The 12842-nt window shown below is 36.4% G+C and overlaps 1 protein-coding gene across 1 annotated transcript in view; it reads left to right on the top strand.

Annotated features, from left to right (window-relative positions):
• BRWD3 (bromodomain and WD repeat domain containing 3) overlaps positions 1-12842 on the top strand; it is a 240297-nt gene that overhangs the window by 1004 nt on the left and 226451 nt on the right. Inside the window, exon 4 of the mRNA XM_006872503.1 lies at positions 201-260. Coding sequence (XP_006872565.1) covers positions 201-260 — 60 coding nt within the window. The remainder of the gene's footprint in view (positions 1-200; positions 261-12842) is intronic.

The following is a 12842-nucleotide window of genomic DNA, read 5'->3' as shown; positions in this document are numbered from 1 at the left end:
CCCCCCCCCCCCCCCTTCCCATCCCCCGCACGCAACTCATCTAGCTGTGAGGTTATAGCTATATCGGGCCAGAAGAAATAAAAGACGCAATAGAGTCAAACACCAGGACGTAGTCTGGGTTGGGTTAATTGGGAGTGGGAGCTTTGCTTTTATCATTTGCCCCCGTTCCTCTTTATTTCCCCCCTCCCCCCATCCCCTAGCTGATTCCTCGGCGCTTAGACTGGGAGGGGAAAGAGCACCGGAGAAGCTTTGAGGATCTGGTGAGTGAAGTTTTCATTTCAACTTAATCTAACTCTTTCTCCACGCCTACCCCCCTCCCCATTTGCCCCCGACCTCTCAGCGTCTGCAGCTCTTGAGCTTGGTGCCTAACCTTAGATTGACTACCCCTTCCCCATCCCTGCGAGGCGGAAAAAAGGTTGCCTTGCCCTCCCCTTGGCCTAGCTTATTTCCACGCGAAAACTTTGGAAAATGGTAGTTGGTTTTCAGAAGTATCGTTTTGTGCTTTATGAATCTGTTACAAACAACGGAGACGGCCTATTGTAGGGGGAAAAGGGAAAGAAACCTGGGGGTTATCTTGGGGCACGTACCAAGGACTGACGTTGGCCAATGACAACGTTGGTAACAGCCCTCAGTTCCGGATTTATAGAAGAAAACTGGCTTCTGGTTGGTCATGGCTCAAATACAGGAACTGGGGCCAGGCTCTTTTTGGGGGGGAGGGGAGTTGGGAGGAGCGGAGGAGGAGACTCAGGAGGGGAATTGAAGGACCCAGGGTTGGGGAAAAAAGACACAATTAAAGATAATACAGAGCATAGAACGAATTTTAAAATTGCCAGTTTGTCATGATCAACTAATAAAAGCAGTCTTTGTATATTTCATATCTTAGAAAACAGCTAAACAAATCAATGAATCACACTTGTACAGATGCATTTCCACTAAATAAATGCTATAGAAATAAAATTAGTGGAACAAGATTTTGAGTTTATAAGAAGAAAGCAATGGTCATATTTAAAAATGGAATAAACTTTAGTAAAGGACCAAATGCATTGGATTAGCTTGTTTCTCCTGCAGCTAAAATTCATGGTAGAAATGCACCTTCTGTTTAACAGAGATACAGAAAATAAAGGTCTTTATTTTTGTGGATTCTCTACTGTTAGACACTGACACATTTAATAGGAGGGAAATGAAAGAAAAGGGTGATTTTAATAAAAGCTGGATTCAGTTATTTTCAAATAAGATCCAAATAGAGGAAACTAGGACAAAGTTATAGTTGGAGGGAGTACAGTATATTGTAAATATCAATAAAATGATTGAAAACTTTGTAATGGGGCAGTATCTATTACTTTGGTGTTCTTTTCGCCATTTCTTTGTGTAAGGTTAGAATAGTGAGTCCATGGTTAATTATTACTGAATATAAATTATTTTTTAAATGGCAATAAATAGTATAATAATTGTAATAAAGACACAGTTGACAGTATGTACTCTTTAATGGTAAAAATTACTTGGATAAAATTTATTTTTGAAAAACTGTTTTGCCAGTTTACATAATTTGTAGACCAGACTTTTTGTTGGATTTAAGTCTTGCAAAACAACAAAAAAGCAAAAATGACAGTACCTACTAGTCAGGTTGGCCCAGGACCAGGCAGTGTTCCGTTTTTTGTACATAAGGTTGCTATGAGTCGGTACTGACTCGATGGCACCTAACAACAACAACTAGTGCTTTAACACTTTATTTCTAATATGATATTGAAGATGAATACATTTAAGTATGGTAAAAATACAAAATCTCACCACAAAACACCAGTTTGCTAAACTTTTCCTTATATTGTTGATGTTGTTAGTGTCATCCAGTTGGTTACCACTTATAGTGACCCCGTATAAGGTTTCAAAGAAACGGTTGGTGGTTTTGAAACCATGAAGCACTGTGGAATAATGCCCTGGACCACAAGGTTGGTTTGAACCACAAGGTCAGCACTTCAAACTCACCAGCTGCTCCTTGGAAACCCTATACAGGGCCATTATGACTCAGAACCGACTCGACAGCACTTAACAACAACAACCTTGAGGTTAGCAGCCCAGTACTTATCCTACAGCACCACACCAGGACTTCTTATATTGTCTAGGCATATTTTTTGGATTTTTTATGCTTTCTGATTGCCTCCAGGTAGATTTGATCAGGAGGTGGGCTTCCCTTTTCACTCTTATTGCTCAACTCAGAGTAACTTTCGCAGGTGTTGTTTGCCTCCATAGTGTGTGGCAATTGGTTTGGTTCTTGCCTGGGTTGTGGGGTTTTGTAGGGTGTGATTGTAGTTTGACTATATGGCAGCAAGTCTCTTCTTGAGTAATGTAGGGAGAGAAAGAGGCCCCTAAAGGTAAAAGGGGGGACCAAAAACAGAAAAACAAAACAGCAACAGCAAAATAACGAAAAAAAAAACCCTACCCAGATTGGATGCTGTAGTTTATAATGGCAGAAAAAGTAGAGGAGAGAGAGGGAAGGAAAAAAAAAAAAATCTGTAGCCTAATATGAGTATGACTTTAATATCCTCTTTCAGCTTCTTGCCTTCAAGGCCACCTGGTAAATTTCAAGATGCCACTGTTGGTTGTTATGCTGTACCTCAGGATTTAATTTTCAGCCTGTTTTGTTTTTAAACCCTCTCTCTTTCCACACCCCCTGTTTTTGGCCTTTTCCCTATTAATAAACAATTCAGGGCCGGCTGTGGCCATTTTACGCTGTTGGTTTTAAGCACTGAGAAGATCTGTGTGCATGTGTGGTAACAGGATCCTCCAGTGGTAGGGGTAGGGGGGTGTCCACTTGCTCTGGCACCCCCTCTAGTCACTAGAATGGAGGTGTGCAGACAGCTAGAGACCAATGAACACTTCAAAAAACAGAACAAAAGTATATTGTCCACCTGTTCTCCAAGGTTCCCACGGCGTTAGTCTATGGTGGTCTACTTGGTCTTGTCCTTTGGTCTTGTGCAAGTTGTTGGCTCAGGACTGCTGAGCCCAGCAGATTCTAAAGTACGAGATCTCTTACTTCCGCTATAAGTTCCACTAGCTATAAGCCTTCAAACTTTTAAAATATTCCTATATATGTGGTTCAGAGTTTTGGAGCTCTCCCCTGAACCTGCTTCGCCTAGTATTCTGTGGTATTGCTGACAGAGATCTTCACTGCACCTCTATCTACCCTATCTGCCACCAATCCCTGCCTCCTGTATAGGCATATTTTTATATTCATTTAATATTCTGTATTTTACTTAACACTTTTACATATAACTTTGTGTTTGAATCATTATTTCAATAGTAATAAAAATTTCAATTATTTTTTAACTCAAACTCTAGCTGAGCATTTGAATTATTTCCAGTTTCCCACTAATATTTTTACATAATTATCTGTAAAATTTGCATTTAAAAAATTATTTCCTTAGCGTGTATTTCCTAAAGTGTATTTGTTAGGTCAAAGGATTCAAGTTGTTGTTAATCCATTTGTATATCCTTTAATTTTTTTTATTTCTTTCTGTTTTTATATTTCCTTATGCAAAAATTTAAATTTTTATACACAGAATTTCTATTGTTTCAACATTATAGTTATGTAGTGTATGTTTTTTGTTTATAATCTTTATATTGTACACTTACGTTTTTACTTTTTCTACACTGAAATCCAGTTTATCTAGGGATATTTTGATAGCATGGTCGTTTAAGTCAGAGATCTATTCTCTACCTATAGATTTCTTTATAAGGAAAGTTAGAGCAGGACTGAGTGAAATTTGAATAGAAGGACAAGGAGAACTGTAGTTTCTCAGAATTGAGTGTGTAATGTTAGATTGCTTGATTCATCAGTTGAATTGTTGATTAAAGTGATTTCACATCTGACCCTCTGACTTTGAATGTTTTAATTGTGGGAGACCGAATTTTTCTTTGGGTGGTGGTTGTTGTTAAGTGCTGTTGAGTTGGTTTTGACTCGTAGAGACTCTGTAAGGCTTGCAAGAAGTGGCTGGTAAATTTGGACCGCCAACTTTGTAGTTAGCAGTTTAGTCCTTATTCCTACAGTGCCACATAAATTTTGCTGGAATGGTGGATTTATGCATTGTGATCGTTGATTTAGTGGCAGTGTTGTGCTTCAAAATTTAAGGCAACACATTTAGAAATACTATAATCTTAATGTGTCTGATATGCTAAATAATCTTGATTTATCTGATGTGTTAAATTAGTTCTAGTGTGGCGCTGTGGGTTAATGCATCAGACTGCAAAGCTGTTTGAACTGCAAGGTTAGCAGTTCAAGCTCACCAGCTGCTCCCCGGAAACCCTAACAGGGTCGCTATGGGTCGGAATAGACTCGACAGCACTTAACAACAACAACAACTTTAAACTTGGAGTCCTGGTGTGATATAGGATAAGCCCTGGACTAATAACCATGGCGTAGTGGTTAAGAATTGGGCTATGAACCGCAAGGTCAGCAGTTCGAAACTACCAGCTGCTTCGTGGGAGAAAGATGAGGTTTTCTGCTCCCGTAAAGATTCACAGCCTCGGAAACCCTGTTCAGGATCGCTCTGGGTTTGAACCGACTCTACGGTACTTAACAACAATAATAACAATAACCAAAAGGTCAGTGGTTCAAACCTGCCAACTGCTCCTCGGAAACATTATACAGGGTTGCTATGAGTCGGAACCTACTTGATGGCACTTAACAACAATAACAGCTTCAAACTTAACATTTTTTGGGGTAAGAAGAATACAGATGCATAGTGAAGAGGTAAAGGACTATTAACAAGGATAGAGTTGAATACTAGTGTTTTCTGCACATTTAGGGAAAATTCTACTTTTCTGTCCATGCATTTAACTTTTATTTGCATTGCTGTGTGTATTGCTTAATTTGATTATCCAGAAGAATATTAAGGTGTTAAATTGGATTTCTTCCATATGTCATTATTAATGTTGTTTTTATGTACCGTGGAGTCGGTACTGACTCATAGCGACCCTGTACAGGGTTTCCAAGCTGTAAATCTTTACGGGAGCAGAAAACCTCATCTTTCTCCAGTGGAACAGCTGGTAGTTTCGAACTGCTGCCCGTGAGATTAGCAGCCCGATTCGTAACCACTACGCTACCAGAGCTCCTTATTATTAATGTTACTACTGCATACATTCTAGAAGTCCCCCCCCTCCCCGTTTTTCTTTATTAAATCGTCGTCTGATTTAGTGTTATACTTAGAATTTTTGCAACACGAGAGAAGGTGCTTTTTTGTTAAAGTTGCTGGAAGGCAAGTATTGACATATCCAGATCTTAAGTGCCTTTAAAAAATGTAGGTCTGTACATGAAATGTTTGTCGGTTTATGTTGAACTATAAGGTTTTAAAATTTGGTTTTCAAAAGTATTCTAAATTAGTTTTCAGAATTTTAAGTACCGATACAAGGAGAATTTTGAAGTTGTGGTTGTTTTTGAAGCCGCTGTAATTGTTTTTGAAGTTGGAACTGACATTTTTATTTTCTGTTTCCTAGTGGATTGTTCTTAACTACATAATAGAATTGCTTTTTGCAAATTATTTTGAGATGGATAATTTAAATAAATACAGATGTCTTTTAATTTGTGGCGACCTTATTGAACTTTTGGCTGTTTTACTACTTCCTCCTTGGAGCTTTATTGGGGTAACAAACAAAGGGATCAGGTGTGTGTTTGTGTATAGTCACATCTGTATTTATAGGAGCCATTTTTTAACTAATATATTTTATATTCTAAAATTACTGGGAAACTTTTAAAGTTGCATTTTAAGATTTGTCATTTTAAACAGATCCTTAAGTTATTAAATCTTTAAACGTACTGAGTCAAAGGCATGGTATGGTAAATAATTTTACATTTATTCAGCATTGTCATCCATAGATTTGAAAGCATCATTTAGAGTGACATAGATTGCATTTCAAAGCAATTATATATATGTTTTAAACTTTTATCTGGATTGTCTTTAAAAGTAATTCTTTAAAAAGAGTACATCTGTGATGCTATTTGAATAACTTGCACCTGCATCTAACACATCTGAGTTTAGAAATATTTTAACATTTTCTCATTTGATTCTCATCAACTACTTGAAAATACTATCTGAATTCCAGACACACATGTATTTTTTTTCTTACCTGTGCTTTAATTACTAGCAATAGCTTGTCTTTTAGTAAAGGAGAGTGATCATTGAATGCTGGTAGCATAGTTACTACACCTCTAAGTATGGAAGCAGTTTAACCATATGTGATTTATTAAGTGCTATGTGACTAACAGTTCTAGTTAGGAAGAACATACGGTATCATGAGAAACTAAAAAGCATGTGCTGCTCAAGCCCAGTGCATTGTAGTGTGGTTTTAATGCTAGTTGATAGTTATTACAGCAGAGTGATCAATGTCTAGAGACATCTATTCCTCACTATTGAGTTGCTGGAGTCATGAATATAATCTTTCTGTAATATGTGGGTTTTAGCTATTCATCTGAATTAATCCTTGTCTTTCCTCCCTCCCTCCACCCCATACACACTCTTAGGTTTCTATACTTTCTATGATTAAAATCCTTTTGGAAATTTGTCATTAGTCTTAGGAAAACTGATCTCTCAGTACTGATGAGATGTCATTATTAAACTGAAAAAAGTTGCCATTGGGGAGTAAAAATTTGAATGAGGTGAATTTTTCTTATAAACTGTCCTAAAAACATCTTGCTCATATTATTTTGTTTGTTTTACTGATCTTGATTACTAATTGATAAATAAACACCTTTTATTTTGTAGATAGTAAAATAGTAGTTTAAAGGCAGTTTAGTGTTTTGAGGAGCCCTGGTGGTAGAGTGGTTAAAGCTAACCAAAAGGTTGGCACTTTGCTCTTCAGGAGAAGGATGTGGAAGTCTGCTTTCATACAGATTTACAGCCTTGGAAACTGTATTGGGTAATTCTACTCTGTTCTGTAGGGTCCCTATGAGTTGGAATCAATCCAGGTACAGTAGGTTTTGGGATTAGTGTTTGTGCTATATTTTATACATGTCGCTGTTTGCATTTTTCACAATGAGATTTTGTGGGTAATAGAAAAGACCATAAGATTCAGTCTGGTAGATATACTTTTCTTGTTGCGTGATCCAGGACAAATTTCGTAACCTCTTTGAGCTGCAATGTTTTCACTTATAAAATGAAAATTCCCACCTATTTTAAGAGATTATTGTGTGGACCAAATGAGTTAAATGTGAGAGAATGCATTTTGTTTATTGTGAAATGCTGTGCAGATGGATTGGTTATTACATTTTAAAGGTAGGAGAGAGGCCAGTTCATGGGAGAAAGGTAAGGCGCTCTGCTTCTGTAAAGACTTAACAACTTCGGAAGCCTTATATGGAGTAAGATCTACTCTGTCTTATAAGGTCACTATGAGTTGAAAATGACTCAACTTCAATGAGTTTTATCTTTCCTAATATTTTTATAAGGTAAGGGACATATAAAATAGCACTATAAAGTGTTTAAAGAGTGTCAGAATTGAACCCAAAATAAGTGTTTTGAAGTGCTTATGTGTTGTCAAACAAAAAATAATATTTTTATATCAAGAGATACTAGTAAACTACAAAAAAAATTAGTGGGAAAATGGAATTCAAAGATAATGGATTTATGTCATGAACTTTTTGAAGCACCCTTTGTATTTAGTGTCATTTGCATTTTTATGAATTATGAGAGTAAGTCAGAAGTATTGCTGCAAAATCATAGAAACCTTTATTAAACAAAAGTAAGTTATGATAATGGTATAGTATTAACTTTTTTAAGAAGTGGGAGGTTTAATCTGAGTTTTGTAGTTGTCTTATTGCAGGGATCCTAACCCTTCATTATTGATCTTTCCTCCTGAACTTACTGTCTATACATTATTGATAATTTCTATGTTTTTAGTAACTTTTCTCATGCCCTTTAGTATCTATCTAGCATGGTGTTTTATAATTAGAACTTCTTCAAGTTATTATTTGTTCTATTGCTTAACTTTTGTTGAAAATACTTCATGATACATATTTTTAGGCTTAATCTACCTAGGCTAGCTAGTACTGAGTTGGTTTTTTGGACCTTTCTATACTGAGAAACTTCTGTAGGTAAGTTCCCTGTCCTTTTCTAGATTTCACCTGCCTGTTAGGTTATAGTAATCTTAGTGCATTCTTGATGCAGTGTAACCCAGAAAATACTTGAACCCATCTAAGTTGCTTCTCATTCTCAATATGGGGAATCTTTAATGTAAAACAAAACAAAACAAAAATATAACAAAAACTATGAACAGTGGTTAACAGTTTCAAAGGAAAGGGATAAGGCAGTATTATCATTTTGTAGCCCATCTTGCTAACCCAGTGGTAAGACTAGAAAACAAAAGAAAGACCTGCCTGCTTTCTTCCATTTCTACTTAATTGATCCCTCTCTTTCAGATTAAACCATTATTAAGTCAGCACTTGTGTTACAAAAATGTAATATCACTATTGTAGAATTTTGATCTTATTAAGAAGCAATATTCTAAAAATAAAAATAAGAAAATAAACAATTTTTGCTTTCTTTGGTCTTTTTAAAAAAATACAACTATGTATTCTTTTTCTAATTGTACTATGAATAGAGTTGATTTTATTTTTTTAACTTTTTTGTGAATTGGGTGATGATGGTCTATAGAGTAGATAATCAGTTTTATAGTCAACAATTCTTATACAATTCCTTTCATATCATTAGTTACAATCTCCTCAGTGTATCATAACTTATCTCACTTCTTCCCTATGTTTATTTCCTTTCCTCCTCCTTTCCCAACCCTCAGAATTTGTTCTTGGGTAAATGCTTCCCTTTTGATCTCAAATGGTTGACTGTTCTATGATGTGCATACCTTACTAGTATAGTTGCACCCCTCTACAATATTTTATTTTAAATTATATAATAAGAGGAACACTTAGTGAGATCATATGTGCTGGTCACTATGCTAAGTGCTTTTACTGGGTGGGGGGTTCCTTTTTTGCCTGGAATTCCCTCCCTTCCCTTTGTCATGTGAGCTACTTAATCCTTCAAGTGTGAAATTGGACATGAACCCTCATTCCTAGGCAGAATTAGGCACAGCACTTTTTTGCTTAAGAGCTCTATACTAAACCCTGGGTTTTATATCTTTGATTTATTAGTGTTTCATACTCTCTTTCCCCTATTGAAACTGTTCTTTTAGGGTATTAGTTTACTGTTTACACTGTGTCTGTATACTTCAGATGTCTTAATGAATGAATGCATGAATGATTCATTTTGTTGTTTGTCCTAACCACATCATTTGAGGTGGTTATTATTATCCCTGTTTTATAGACGAGGAAGCTCAGGCTTACAAAGTTAAGTAATTTTGTCAGAAGTTATGTAAGATCTGAGAATGAAGATCTGGGAATGTAAGTCTTTGTATTGTAATCACAACTAGCAGTAAAGAGTAACAGCTAGTAATTTTAGAGTCTGCATAATTCAGGCTGTCAGACTTTACCAAGAACATGTGGTTGTCTATATTATTTAAAGCTTTGCCATAGTTTTCAAAATTTGTTTTCTATAACTAAAGATCAAAGCATCATGTGATGAAGTTTTATATGTAGAATCTCTATACCCACCTCACCCCCCAATTAAAAATCTCAGACAAAAATCTTTGCTCATTTTACTTCTATAGCATATGAGTCCAGTTTCACTCTTCATTGCTGCCTACCTGTGTGGTCATGTTCTAAACATATACATACATTTGGTTATTTGTTATATAGAATTATGGGTTATTTGTTATATAGATACAGAATTTTCTACCTTTGTACATTGACCAAGAGGCAGGTGTATGAACAGAACATGGGAACACTAAATGGTTTAAAATTAAGAAAGGTGTGTGACAGGGTTGTATTCTTTCACCATACTTATGCAACCTGTATGCTGAACTAACAATCCCAGAAGCTGGGTTATATGAAAACAAAATGGCATCAGGATTGGAAGAAGACTCATTAACAACCTTGCTTGCTGAAAGTGAAGAGGACTTAAAATACTTACTGATGAAGATCAAAGAGCACAGCCTTCTGTCTAGATTGCATCTCAATGTAAAGAAAACAAAAATCCTCACCACTGGTCCAATAAACAACATTCCTATCAATGGAGAAAAGATTGAAGTTGTCAAGGACTTGATTCTTCTTGGGTCAACTATCAACACTCATGGAAGCAGCAGTCAAGAAATCAAACGACATATTGCATTAGGCAAATCTGCTGCACAAGACCTTTTTAAAGTGTTGAATAGCAAAGATGTCAGCTTGAAGACTAAAGTATGCCTGACCCAAGCCATGGTATTTTCCATAACCTCATAATGCATGCAAAAGCTGGACAGTGAATAAGGAAGACTGTAGAAGAATTGATGCATTTGAGTTGTGTTGGAGGAGAATATTGAAAGTGCCATGGGCTGCCAAAAGAACAAACAGATCTGTATTGGAAGAAGTGCAGCCAGAATGCTCCTTGGAGGCCAGGATGACCAAACTTTGTCTATCATACTTTGGACATATTGTCAGGAGGGACCAGTTGCTCAAGAAGGATTTCATGTTTGATAAGAGAAAAAGAGGAAGACCCCCAGCCAGATGGATTGGCAAAATGGCAGCATCAATGGGCTCAACTGTAGCAACAATTGTGAGGTTGACTCAGGACTGGGCAGTGTTTAGTTCTGTTGTGCATAGGGTCGCTGTGAGTTGGTACTGACTTGATGGCACCTAACAACAACAACACCTCAATTATTTCAAAAAGTCAGGGTAGAAATGATATCATTACCATCTGCAAATTAGTATTTCAAATGTAATCCTGGTGTAGGCCTGGCCTCCTAAGATTCGGTAACTTTTGCATTTTACTCAGTGCCCAGCTAGGTTATTTTTAAGTAATTATTAGTCCTAAAGGATAAGCACTGGACTGCTAAATGCAGGGTTGATGGTTCAAACCCACCATCTAATCTTGGAGAACCCTTTATGGGGTCTTTCTGAGTCAGAGCCAACTCTAGTAGCACTTAGCACCAGTGAACACTCAGTGAACTTGTCTTACCGTATGTTATAATGATTCTGAAGTATAATTTAGTTGTTAGGTTTGCTCTTTATATCAGCTAGTGTTCCTATAAAGAAGATGTATAATCAAGGATTCATTCATTTTACTCATGAAAATTTATTGTTTTTCTCTTTTTCAGCCTTTATATGAATTGTTTTTATCACTGTAATTATTGAACCATCTTAATAGGGCAGTAGTAGAAAGAGCAGTGAACAAGCAGACCCAGGTTCCTATCCCCTGATTGTGACAATTGGAAAAGGCAATTTATTTGGACATGTTTTCCCCTCTGTAAAATGTGGACCTAGGTTGATTATATAAAAGGCATCTTCCAACCCAAAAGTTCTATAATTTAATTCTTTGAAACTGTTTTATAGAATAATACAGAAGTTGATATTATACTCTTGAACTTTGTTTTTAAAGGGGCAGACCTCAATGCCAGAGAGAGAAATGTGTTATTAAGTGACTTTTTTTTTCCAGCATGACATACTAAGTTAGAAAAAAAATTCAAATCAGAATGATGAGCTTTAATTAAATAGAGTAGTTTATAACAATAAATCATATATTTTTAAGCATTTAAAATGTATGTCATTTTTATTTTATTATGCATCACCTTATATTTATAAATAATTTTATTTGTTGCTGTTGTTGTTAGGTACCCTCGATTGGTTCCGGCTCATAGCTTAACAGAATGAAACATTCCCTGATCCTGCACCAGTCTCACAATTGTTATATTTGAGCCCATTGTTGGGGTCTTTCTCTTTTTTTGCTGACCCTCCACTTTTCCAAGCATGATGTGCTTCTCCAGGGGCAGCCCCTCCTGGTAATATATACAATGTACCAGAAACGAAGTCTTGCTATCTTGGCTTCTAAGGAACATTCCAGCTGCACTTCTTCCAAAACAAATTTGTTTGTTCTTCTGGCAATGCATGGTACTTTTAGTATTCTTCTCCAACACCATAATTCAAATGCATTAATTCTTCTGTAGACTTCCTTATTCATTGTTCAACTTTCACATGTGTATGTTATTGTTGTTGTTCTTAGGTGCCATCAAGTCAGTTCTGACACAGTGTGACCCATGTACAACAGAAAGAAACACTGCCCAATCGTGAGCCATACTCACAATTGTTATGCTTGAGCCCATTGCTGCTTCACTATGCCAATCCATCTCATTGGGGGTCTTCTTCTTTTTCACTGACTCTCCACTTTAATGAGTATGATGTCCTTCTCCAGTGAATGGTCTCTCCTGATAACATGCCTATAATGCAATTGAAAATACCAGGGCTCGAGTCAAGCGCATGTTAGTTCTCAAACTGACACCTTTGCTTGTAGCACTTTCAAGAGGTCTTTTGTAGCAGATTTGCCTAATGCCATATGTTGCTTGATTTCTTGATTTATGCTTCTATGAGCATTAATTGTGTATCCAAACAAAATGAAGTCTTTGATAATGCCAATCCTTTCTTCAATTATCACGATGGTATTGGTCAGATTGTCAGAATTTTCATTTTCTTTACATTGAGGTGCAATCTATACTGAAGGCTGTAGTCTTTGATTTCCATCAGTATGTACTGAAAGTCCTCTTTACTTTCAGCAAGCAAGGTTGTGTCAACTACATAACATATGTTTTTAATATCTTCTGCCAATCCTAATGCCACGCTCTTCATATAATCCAGGTTCTCTTATTATTTGCTTAATATACAGATTGAATAAATATGGTGAAAGGATACAACGCTTATGCACAACTTTCCTGATTTTAAACCATTTAATATCCTTTTGTTCCATTCTAAAGACTGCCTCTTGATCTATTTACAGGTT

Source organism: Chrysochloris asiatica, unplaced genomic scaffold (assembly GCF_000296735.1).
Source record: "Chrysochloris asiatica unplaced genomic scaffold, ChrAsi1.0 scaffold00201, whole genome shotgun sequence".
NCBI lineage: Eukaryota > Metazoa > Chordata > Mammalia > Afrosoricida > Chrysochloridae > Chrysochloris > Chrysochloris asiatica.
This window is presented reverse-complemented; position numbering and strand designations above follow the sequence as displayed.